At 53.4% G+C, this 12,129-nt stretch overlaps 1 protein-coding gene across 1 annotated transcript in view; it reads right to left on the bottom strand.

The window, feature by feature from the left end:
* MEIOSIN (meiosis initiator) overlaps window positions 1-12,129 on the bottom strand; it is a 31,826-nt gene that overhangs the window by 4,655 nt on the left and 15,042 nt on the right. Inside the window, exons 5-10 of the mRNA XM_053915854.1 lie at window positions 10,848-10,970; window positions 9,256-9,445; window positions 4,145-4,256; window positions 2,771-2,905; window positions 1,653-1,898; window positions 523-631 (exon numbers count right to left, since the gene is read on the bottom strand). Coding sequence (XP_053771829.1) covers window positions 523-631; window positions 1,653-1,898; window positions 2,771-2,905; window positions 4,145-4,256; window positions 9,256-9,445; window positions 10,848-10,970 — 915 coding nt within the window. The remainder of the gene's footprint in view (window positions 1-522; window positions 632-1,652; window positions 1,899-2,770; window positions 2,906-4,144; window positions 4,257-9,255; window positions 9,446-10,847; window positions 10,971-12,129) is intronic.

Genomic DNA, 12,129 nt, shown 5'->3' with positions numbered 1-12,129 from the left:
GGCAGGGCAGGAGGGAGGATAGCACTGAGCTCTGCCTGAAGGAGGGAGATTTCTCCAGGCAGATGAGGGGAACAGGCTTGCTGGGAAGAGGGATCCGAGGGTGAGAAGCCCAGAGTGGGTTCCTGTGGGTAGTGGAGAATATTTTGAGGTGTTAAGGGCAAGATTTGTGGGTGAGGGGCAGGAGAGGGCATGGCACAGTGAGATAAAGCCAGAGAAGCCCTCCAATGCCAGTGGAGATACTTGGGCTCTGAGAGAGGGCTTTAAGTCACGTACTCTCATGGTCAAGGTTTGCGTGACCAGTACGGACGGCCTGGAAGGGTGAGACGGGAGGCGAGGCGAGGCGGGGAGGCCTGTGAGGCGCTGCGGCCCGTCTCGCCGAGCTTACGATACTAGGCCCACCGCAGTGCGCGCTCCACAGACACCAATAGAGGATGTACATCGACCTCGTTTCTCACTGCCCCTCAGCCATTCCAGACCAAACCCCTCCGTCTCCCCCACTCACAGCCCTTGGGGTTCCCTTACCTGGGATAGGACTGTGTTCCGTTGACCAAGTAGGTCCTCTCAGCCCCTTGCTGGGCCCCAAAGGCAAGGTAAGGCCCATCATCCTGGGCGCTGTTTTTGCAGGAGCAGCCTAAGGAGGCAATTCGGGGTGATCGTTCCTGTGACCGGGACAAAGTCCGGACTCACAGAGGCGGGGATGATGGGGTGCCAGGGTCTGCCGCAGCCTCTCTCTGCCCCCACTAGCCAACCCCTCTGGCTTTGGGACTTCTGCGTGAGGCTCAGGGGCAACCCAAGTCACCATTAGGTTTCTGGAATCCCACTCCTTTATCAGAAGCTGTAAGGAAGATAAAATCCTGAAGTGGAATAACGATGATGAAGGTGATAATAGTGAACAAGTACGAAGTGCTTCCCAGGGCCAGCACGTACTATTTAAGCATTTGGGGCGCTACTCAGTAATCCTTTGTGACAGAGTCCCATCATTACCCCCATTTTCCAGTTAAGTAAACTGAGGCAGTGAGCTATTAAGTTACTTGCCCAGAGTCACGCAACTAGCAGGGCTGGGAAGCCCTCCCTCCCCAGGTGGGTCAGGCACCTCCTCTGGGTCCCCAAGACTTTCTGGGCAACCCCCAAAAGTCTGATCACTCTGGACTCCTTTACCAGACTGTGTCACCAGCAGCCGGCACGTGACCTGACAGAGAAGCAGCGCTCAGGGAGTAAGGGCTGAGTGAGCAGGTGGACAGAGGATAGGAAGGCTCGAGGCCCGTCTTCCCATTGCCCACTTTCTCGCCTGGCCTCTGCTGAGGGAGCCATCGCAGCTTCTGACCCTGCTGCAGAGATAGGGAGTCCCTCGGGTGGCCGCCGGGCTGCGTCCAGTGAAGTCTCGTGAGGAAGGCCTGCTCTTACCCCCAGTTCCGCCACCTGCAGCTCTCACACGAGGGCGGCACTGACCCTGACCCTGTCCCGCCCCTACACCCACGGCAGACCCTAAAGGGAACAGACACCGGGAGAGAGACCACGGCTGTGCAAGGCAAGAGCCAGTTTCCCTCTTGTGCTCCCCTGAAGCCCCAGTGCTGGGACCTGCCCAGGTGTTGCAGATGCCCAATCAGTGGCGTATAAACGACTGGCTGAGTTAGTGGGGAGGAAAGACCAACGTGAGATGCCCCCGCAGACCCTGTCCTTAGCCACAGCCAGCAGTGTCAGCCAGGATCTGCTCCCCTTTCTGTCACCTTGAGGCAAGGACAACGCAGCAGCGGGGTGAGTGTAGGAGTCAGCGCATCTTGGAGGAGCGGTGGTCCCCTCCACGTTTCTTCCTTTCTGGTCTGCGGATGGGGCCACCTGCTTCTTGGGCTTGTCCAGGGCCAGACAGCGGCGAGGGTTCTGGGTCCGGGTCTGGCGTTCTGGGACAACAGAGAGACGGCATCAGATGGGGCTGGGGCCTGGCTGTCACCACGGCTCTGGTGGCTGTCTCCTTTGCTCTGGGCCCAACCACCTGTTTCAAAGCTCTGCCTGGCCTGGTCACTCACGGGGCTTCCTGGGCAAGCCCGCATCCTCAGCCAGAGAGCACTACCTAGTCCGACGCTTCCCTCCCCTGCCTCCAGGTTAGAAGCACCTCGCAAGCTCAGAAACATACTGATGCCCGGCTGGCGCCCCAGACCACGGAAACCCGACGTTCTGGGTGTGAGCTACAGGCATGGGCATTTTTTAAAGCACCTTGGACGATGGAGATGTGCGGTCAGGGCTGGACATCACTGATGAGGTCCAACTCCCACTTTAAAGACGTGGAAACTGAGGCCCACAAAAGGGAAGGGACATGTAGGGGAGTTACAGCCAGGCTGAGGCGGGACCCTGGACGCTGGCCTCCCACACTCTGGTCTTTTCTCCCTGATGGCCCGGCCCAGGGACGGGTCCCTGGCCATGGAGACCATACATGCGGACGGCAGCTTCCCTTCGCTGGGCGCGGACCATGTGCCTCTCCTCTTACGCATTGCTTGAGCGGGATGTTTTCAGGCTCATGACCCCTAAGACCCCCTGTGGCAGGCACGACAATTTCCAGATGAAGAAGACGAGGCTCAGAGCACAGTGACCACCCCGGGTCTTAGAACTAATAGAAGAGGAGTCAGAAATCGAACCCAAGCATGCCGGACTCTGAAGCTTCGTCAGGGGTTCAGGGTTGTTGCCTGGGCCTCCTGGGAGTGTGGTGGCCCTGGAGAAGGAGCCCCGCTTCCATTTGAGCCCCACTTCCTGTTCTGCCTCCCCTGACAGCTTGTACCTGTGGCTCGGGTCAGCTTCTTCTTCCGAGGTTTCTGACAGGCTCCCCGGACACAGGACTTACAAGAGTGTGGGGAGCTAGATGGGGTGAGGTGTCTCCGCCTCGCTGAGCCTGCAGTGGGGTTCCGACCCCATCCTGCACAGGACCAAGAAGGAGACAGGTCAGATGCCCTCACCCCCATCCCAAGTCCTTCGTTCCGGACAGCCCTTCCCAGTGGTGGCAGGGCTGGGGACAGACCGCCACAGTCTGCAGGCTGACTTTACAATTGTTGGAACTGATGTCCCAAATGAAGATCAAAACTCTATGAGGTTCCACAATCAGGTGGCAAAAGGACAGGCAAAAACTGGGGCTTCCCCGGGGCCGTTCTGGGTCTTAGCCCAGAGAGAAGACGGACTCAATGCTCCCCAAATGCGTCCCCATATTCCCCACCCTGAACCAATTCCTCTTCCTCAAGATAGCGAGGGCTCCGCACCTGCCCCAGGTCGCCCGGGGCCTCTCCCTCAGGCCTCTGGATTCTTCCTCCTTAACCTCCCCAAACGCACCCACTCTGTCCACATCAGCAACAGGGCTGGGTCCCGCCTCGTCTGCTGACTGGGTCACCCCTAAAAGTATCTCCACTGATCTCCCAGACTCTTTTTTTTTTTCTTAACAACCAGTCCTCCACTAGATCTTAGAAACTTCTTTCTTAAAAAAAAGTCTGACAACTTGCCCCTGGCTGAAAATCCTTCAGTGATTCTCACTTCATCGCCCTGCTTGCCGGGCACGCAAAACCCTTCGGGGTCTCATCTCTGCCTCATGTCCTCCCCTTCTGGCCTGTATGTTTTCACACCAGTAACAGCAGCATGCCGCGCTTACAGTACTGGGTGACTGGCGTGTTCCAGGCATTGTGTTACAATACTGTCTACGTGTATTCACTCATTGAATCTTCGCAACAAACGCAGGAGACAAGCCCTAGTATCGGTCCCGTTTCGCAGATGAGGAAACCGAAGCACAGAGAGGGTAAAGGAGCCAGACGTGTATCCGAGGGAGGAAGGACCCGGCTCGGGGCCTGCGCACATCCTCCTGATGCCGCACGGTCCCGTAGCCGCACCCTCTGCTTGCCTGGCCCCACGCACTCCTCGCGTGTCTTCTCAGGCCTGTGTGCTCTCACGCCGGTTGTTTCTTCTACTTCTCAGGGCTCCCCCTTCTCTTATCCTCAAACGCCCGCTCCAAGACCCCTACCCCCACCGTCTTCCCAGACACCCTCCTCTGACTGTGTCCCCTCTGCGAGGCTGTGAGACCCAGGAAGGCCTGATGGTCTAAGTCTCTCAGGGTCCCTGACGCAAGGACAGTACTTATAGCGGGCCCTGAGCAGTGCTGGCCGAAGTCACTTACCCTTAACTTCGCCTTCCCCAGTGGCGGTGTGGAATGCTAGCAAGGCCTTGGCCACATCGATGTTTCTCTGGAGGTACTGAATGTAGTGCAGGACGTGCAGCAGAACCTCCTTCTGCCCACAGAGGAAAGGCCGGTCACGCACGGAAGCGGAGTACACCGGGACGAGAGGCGGCTGCACCCCAGAGGCAGAAGGGCGCCGGGGCCCCACTGCCCACCCGCAGCAATCCCTCCACTGAGAGACACGTTCCTGCTTTGCTGTTTAGTTCTCACTGCGGCCCAGCGAGGTAGAGGTTACAGCGAAGGAAACTGAGGCTCACAGTGTGATGGGACTTGCTAAGGTTACAGAGAGGAAGTGGCCAAGCTGAGCTCTAAACCCACGTTTGCCTGCGTCCTGGTCTAGTTTTTCGGCACACGCCGTTCAGCTTCCCACCCCAGGCCCTTTGCACATCCTGCGTTCTCCATCTGCGAAGTCTTCCTCTTCTTCCCACACGCTCCCTCACCTGGCATCTCCTCCTCTGAGCTTCAGCTCAGTGTTGTCCCCTTCCAGAAGTTTCCCTCCTCCCTGACCCCGGCTGGGTCAGATGTCCCTCCTAGGCACCGCTGTAACGCCCTGGGCCCGATTCTACCCAGGCACTTGCCACGCTGTTTTATAACGATCTGTTTATGCATAGTTCTCTCCTGCTGACCTTGGACTAATTGAGGGTACAGACGGTAGCTACTTGATTTCTGTGTCCCACGCACACCGAATCGAGAGGTGCCTTAGCCAGTGACTGCTGAAGTAGTAGATCTTCCCCACAGCACCAAGCGCGATACCTCCTGCCCAGCAGGCAGCACCTGTCCAGCCACCAAATGCTGACCAAGTTGGGAGCTACTATAGCTAAAAAATACCGCTACCTACTAAGGGCCAGGTGTGTAGGGGTGACCCGGATATACCTTTTTTTTTTATAGATATACTTTTGTTTGCCTTCATGGAACTGACAATCTAGCGAGGGCAGCGGACCTTAATAAACTCATAAATCAAACAAAGTTATCGTCCGTGTGATAAGCATTACAAGTCAAAAAGTATAACAAGGGATTCTGCAATCACAGGCGAATGTCCAGAAAGGCCCCTTGGAAGCGGCAGCATTTAAACGGAGACCTGAAGAATGAAAGGGGTTACCCGGTGAAGACGGGAGGGAAGAACACCAAGAAGGATTTTGGGGATCGTACTGGAATCCTAGAATAACAGGAAAACCGTTAGCAGTAAGAGTCCAAACCCGAAAGCAGGAAACATGGTCCTGTGAGAGGGCTTATGGGAAACTGTCCCGTAAACCATAATACAGACAGTCACGGAAATTCTTTAACCTGAGCCATGAGAGGCAGCTATGATCTCTCTAAGGAGGACACGTGACACAGCCAAGACGCTCTCAGTTGAGAAGGACCTGGATCCAATCTGCCACTCACTGACCGAGCAGGTAGTTCTACTTCTCTGAGCCTCGGTTTCCCACCCATGCAAGGGGAAGGAGATCCTCATTCAGGCTCAGAGGATCATCATTAGGGGTAAAAAAGTAGTGGGTGTGAAATCGCCCAGCACAGAGCCTGAGACATCAGTTGCCTAATACGTGCTTCGCTGATGACGGGGGAATGAATACCTTCACCAGGTTCTCCAGGGATTAACTTTTTATATCCAGACTGTGTTTTTTCCCAGTATTTTTTTTTTAAGATTTTATTTATTTATTTTTAGAGAGAGGGGAAGGGAGGGAGAAAGAGAGGGAAAGAAACATGATGTGTGATCGGTTGCCTCTCTCACGCCCCTTACTGGGGACCTGACTGGCAACCCAGGCACGTGCCCTGACTGGGAATCGAACTGGTGACCATTAGGACTGCAGGGTGGCACTCAATCCACTGACGCACACAAACGAGGGTGTGATACTGTGTTTTAAGTCTAATATCTCCAACAGCAGGCTTGGCACATGGTAGGCACTCACTAAGCTGAAGTCTTTGTGAACTATAAAGTAATATAAAATGTTACTTATTACAGCTAGTATAAAGGTTTCATGCAGGAGGCAACTGGGCCTCATCTCAGATTCCAGGACAGAAAGTTCAGTAATTGAAACTTCAGGAAGGTTAGCTTGGGGGCTGCGCCAAAGTTTCAAATGCCAGAGATCTTCTGAGGGTCCGATGGACAAGTCCTGCAACTTCCCCAACAGAGGAAATTCATTCATTCATTCGACAAACATCTCTTGAGCACTGAATGACAGAGTGGTGGGGGCACAGGCCTGTGGAAAGAGACACACCTGACTCTCTCTGCCATAAGCCGGCCGTGTCCCCGGGCAATATGACCCCTCCCTGCTTCAGTTTCCTCAAACCAAAAAAGTGAGCACAAACATCTGCATCTCGAAAGCCTTGTGGGGAGGAGGAAATGAGAAAATGTATACAAACTGCTCGGCACCTAGAACTCTGTCATTTGGGAGCAATTGTTATTATTCTCTGCTCGGTGCTAGGCCCCATGGGCGCTGGGGCTAGAGATTTATCCGTCATGGCCCATGCCATCTCAGAACTCTTCACCTAAAGGGGGGCAGAGGTAAGAAAACAGTCACAGTGACATGCTGAAGGCTTTGGCCGTGGGAGGGAGGACAAGCTACAGCACCACAGGGGGCAGGGGGCACTTAATCTGCCAGGGTGGTGAGTTGGATGCCACAGTCTAAGCTGCATCCTGTCGCAAACGCAGGAGAGGCCACACGCAACAGTGGCCGCAAGTTCACTGAGCAGCGGACGGAGCAGGCCCCAGAGCCCCGAGGGGCCGCGTGATATGCTGCAGGCAGACTGGCCAAGTGGGGGTTGGGGGCTGGGGGCTGATGGGAACTCAGGTCTATGTGGCGCAGAGGGCCCAGGACTGAACTAAGGAAGGGTGAAGACGGGAAAGAAGAGGGATCCTTAAGACAGAGAACCAATGGTAAAGAAAGTAGGCCGAGACCTGGGGAGAATTCCACGAGCAGATGTGCTCATCTGGTCAGTGATAAAATTATGCCAGTCCCCTGACCAGAATGTCATTCCTCCAGAGCAGGGACTGTGTCCCAGACATCTCTGCCCTCTCTGCCAAGAGCTTTTGACAGCACCTACATACACCAAACACTCAAACGTTTGAGGACAGAAGACAAAATTCCTCAAATATTTTTGAGCACTTAGGCGATCTGCATTATGCCACTCCCCCAAAACGTCTATGACCTAGTCCCCAGATCCAATGATTATGATGCCTTATAAGACAAAGGAGGGCCCTGGCTGGTGTGGCTCAGTGGACTGAGTGCCGGCCTGCGAACCAAAGGGTTGCCAGTTCAATTCCCAGTCAGAGCATGTGCCTGGGTTGCAGGCCAGGTGCCCTGTAGGGGTCACACGACAGGCAACCGCACATTGATGTTTCTCTCCCTCTTTCTCTCCCTCCCTTCCCCTCTGTCTATAAATAAATAAGTAAATAAAATCTTTTTTAAAAAGACAAAGGGGACTTTGCAAATGTGCCTGATGTGACAGAATAAGGATCCTCAGAGGGGGGATTACTCTGGATTATCTGAGTGGGCCCAATGGCATCACCAGGGTTCCTGATAAACGGGAGGCAGGAGGGTCAAAGACAGAGAAGGTGAAGTGACAACGGAAGCAGAGAGAGAAGGCAAGATTTGAAAATGCCACACTTCTGGCTTTGAAGGGGCCAGGAGCCAAGGGACACTGGTGACCTGCAGGAGCTGGCAAAAGAAAAGGAAAGGGGTTCTCCCCTGGAGCCTCCAAGGAGAACCAACTCTGCCGACACCCCGACTTTAGCCCAGTGAGACTAATTTGGGACTTCTGACCTCTAGAACTGTAAGAGAATAGATTTGTGGTGTTTTAAACCACGAAATTTGTGGTAATTTGTGACAGTAGCAACAAGAAACTGATATAAGCACTTATGATTAAGAGAGATTTAGGAGGGCCCTGGCTGGTGCGGCTCAGTGGATTGAGTGCCGGCCTGTGAACCAAAGGGTCGCCGGCTCGATTCCCGGTTAGGCCACACACCTGGGTGTGGGCCAGGTCCCTAGTGGAGGGTGCTCGAGAGGCAATCACACATTGATGTTTCTCTCCCTCTCTTTCTCCCTTCTTTCCCCTCTCTAAAAATGAATAGATAATAATCTGTAAAAATTTAAACAATTATTTGGGGGAGGGTATGAACATGACTGGGGGTGGATGGAATGCGGTTCTCAGGGAGAAGGTCAGGGTTAAGGTCTGGCAAATCTTTCCAAACCTGCTCCTCTGAACCTCTCTGGAGGCGAGTGGCACATCCTGGCTGGGCTCAGTCACTCCTGTGCTCCAATCTTTATCTTCCTGACCGGATTCTGAGCTCCCAGAGGATGAGGACTGGGTCTCAAACTCCTTTGCTTCCCCTTCTTACAATCACAAAAGCTCTGACCTCCAACAGTCTTTCCATACCTGGCTGATGAGTGAATAAGTAAATGACTGAACGAGAGGGACTAGAGCAAGAAAACACCATGCTAAGCCTTCAGATCTCCGAGTCTCACGTTAAGCTGTCCCCACTGGCGGTGAGATGTTAGCTCAGCACTATGTATGTTTATGGAGTAGCCGGTGGGGACGAGCAGTGGGGATTCCTTTATCTGCATCTACGTCGTGGAGAAGATACCCACAGGTCACTAAACAGGGAGGGAACTGAAATTTATTCAGGGCCTGCCATGGCTATTATGTCATTTTGGCTTCACAATATCTCTCAGTGGAAGGAGTTATCTTTACTCATTTTACAGCTGAGAAACCTGAAGCTTGAGAGGCTGATAACTGGAACGACCTGCCTGGGATTCTGCAGCTGTGGGGCTGGAGGGCTTGAACCCATGGCTGGTTGACTCCCAAACAGTGACCTTTGCCTGGCTCCTTGCCTATTTTTCCCTCCCAGTTCCCCGGCCTCCTTTTCGAGAAAGAATGCCGCAGTCTCCCGCTCACAGACTCCTGGGAATTCCCTCCGGAGCAGGACCCTTCCCATCTCGGAGCTGTCCCGGGGAGCGTCTGTCTCGGTTTCTCGGGACAAGGGAAGTTAACCTGCTCACTGACATTTTAAAATCTACCTCCCAAACCTACCTCCTCTCTTTCAGTCCACATACCTTGGTGAGCTTCTTGCTGCTGGTCCTCGGGGCCACAGGTAGCAGCAATGCCAACTCGTGGAGTTTGCTGGTGTGGTTTTTCTTTTGCTTCCTGTTTGGGGACAAGAACTGATGAGGATATCCAAATAGAATTTGGCATCTGACTCCCAAACCTCCTGTTTCGTTGTTCCCCGACTCAGGGACCCCAGCTCTGGCACCCAAGACAGAGTCCTGCACATCATCCCTTATCCTCCTGTCTAATCGGTCACCAGATCTTGCCCGTTCCTCCTCTGGTCCCTTCTCTCCATGCCCACAGCCCCTGCCTTCGTCCATTTCTGACATCCTCACAGGCCTCCCAGCTTCCCACCTGGCCTCCTCCAGTCCGTACTCTCTACTAGAACCTCTCTGAAACCCAAACCTGGCCAAGTTTTCTCATCTGTGCAATGGAAATGAGGACATTCGTTCAGGCTCAGGGCGTTATCGATAGGATTAAAGAAATTAGAGTGTGTGAAATCACCCAGCGCAGAACCTATCAGGTGCCTAACGGGTGCTTCACCCTCTCCATGCCATCCCGTTAAGGATCAAGTGTAAACCCTCAGCGTGGCTTCCAGTGCCCCTCATGGCCTGGCCTGGCTGACCAGTCTCTCACTTCCTTGGGTTCTCTCCCATCTGATCCTAACTGCACAGGACAGGTGAGGCGCCTCGGCTACAGTCCCACAGCCCCTGTGTTCATGAACTTCTCGGCTCCCTGTACTGGGCTGAAAGCTGAGTTGCGGGAGAGGGGCTCCACGCTATCTCTAGCACCTAGAACAGGGTCTGGTACATTGCAGGAACTCAGTGCATGTTTGCTCAATGAATGAATAAAAAAAGGCATGAAAGGAGTTGACTCCTGGGCAGACGAGGAATTTCCAGGATCTGATCCCCGAATCCATAAATCCTAATAGACCCATGCGCACACACCTGCATTCCCTCTCCTGACAGATGGAGACACAAAGACATTGGAGTCTGTCCCAATGACAATGACACGCCACTGCCATTGCTTACGCTATTCCTTCAGGAATACCCGAACACCTCTGTCTCCGCCAATCCTACTTCTCCTTCCTTCAGGGCCCAGTTCCATTGCCGCCTGCCCCAGGAAGCCTCCCCAACCTCCCTTGCCTCCCTGACAGGCCCTGGGCTGGACAGCGTGGGAATGGAGAGGAATCACTCTCACTGCCCTTGAGGAGAAGGGGGAGCAGCGCGGACAACACACTTATCTCCCTAACCAAACTCAGACATCCTGAAAGAATCTCACTCATTCATTCAGCAACTCCGTATTGAGCACCAACTGTGTGCCAGGAACTGTGACAGGTGACAGGGATAAAAAATATAAAAGACACATACAGCCCACAGCCTAGCTAGGGATAAAACCATTATTCAAATTGTCACACAAACTAACATAAAATCGCAACTAGGACCAGAGCCAGCTCCCCAGTTTGCTTGGGGAGGAACACTACAAATAAACATGTCGGACCTCTTGTTCAAAAATGGGTCATTTCAAGATCATGAGGGCAGAGCATTAAACCAAGCATTGGGCTCCTCTAAGCACAGGACCCTGTGACCAGAGAGGTCACCTGCCCATGAAGTTGATCCTGACGGGGACACAGGCGAGGTGTTCCTTGGTGTTGTGGAAGTTGTAATAGGTGACCTGATCAATGAGGTTTTCCCTGAGGAAGTAACCCTGGGCAGAGCCTGTTCTGAAGGGTTAGTGGAAAGGTATAGGTGAAGAGTGAGAGCGAACATTTCAGATAGAGGGAACATGTGCAAAGGCCCTGGGGCACAAGGGAGCATGGAGAATTCAAAAGAAATAAAGCTGGAGTGTTTGCAGCACAGAAAGCGGGGAGCCCTGTAGGGTAAGACCAGACTGGGGAAGGACATAGGAGCCAGGAGAGGCAGGGCCTTGCAGGCTCGTCCTACAAAGGGCTTTTGCCTTTACCCTAAAACCAAAGGGAGGCAGTTAAAGGGCTTTCCACAGGGGATGTGCTATGAATACATAAAACTCCACGTATTAGTCGATTGAATGAAGGAATGAAAGAAAAAATCACTAACTGGTCTCTGGCTACGTACGTCCTGGTAGACACTGTAACTTTGAGGGGCAAGGGTGTTGGGGTTCTACCCTTGGGGAAAAACTGGGCAGGCTGACCTCAAAAATCCTGCCCAGCCCTGATATTTGTATTCTGCATACCATGTTCCTCTGTTCTAGGGGGGCCCCTGGAAGCCTGAGCGAGCAACAACACAGAAAGCAAGGAAGGAAAAGCACCCGGGCCCAGGCACTATTTGGCCGTGTCTGAGAAGAGGGGTTTCATGCCACCTGTAGCCCCTAGATGTATGTTCTGGGTTTTGCATAGCAACAAGAGAGCCTTCTGTGCGATTCCTTTCCCCCCAGAAAAAAAAGAGTTTGGAGGGAACAAAAGGATGACTAAGAATGACAAAATCCTGGCATTTCCTGGTCTTTGGTCCTGAATAGGTATGACCTGGGCTGTGCTCACAGGGGACTCTGGGAGCCACACACCTGCCCCTAAAACCAGAGCTGGACAGCTCTGGTTTTAGCCAAGTTCTTTTCCTCATCGTCTCTACAGTTTTCACCCTCTTACCCCAGTGCTGCCCTCTGGGTCTGCAGGGAACAGCTCGGCTCCAGCCACACGGATCCCTTTTCTGTTTTTTTAACTACCAAGATGATTTCTGCCTCAGGGTCTTCCTCTTCCGTCCACCTGAAATGCCCTTTTGCCCCGATGTTTGCGTGGCTGGTTTCTTCTTTCCCAGTCACTGATGATCTTAAATGGAACCTCTTCAGAGGGGCCTTTTCTGACCACTCAATCGAAATGAGCACATTGTTTGGTCACGTGCCGTATCATT

The sequence above is a fragment of the Desmodus rotundus genome, chromosome 12 (assembly GCF_022682495.2).
Source record: "Desmodus rotundus isolate HL8 chromosome 12, HLdesRot8A.1, whole genome shotgun sequence".
NCBI classification, from domain to species: domain Eukaryota; kingdom Metazoa; phylum Chordata; class Mammalia; order Chiroptera; family Phyllostomidae; genus Desmodus; species Desmodus rotundus.
Note: the sequence above shows the minus strand (reverse complement) of the source record. Positions and strands in the feature narration are given on the sequence as shown.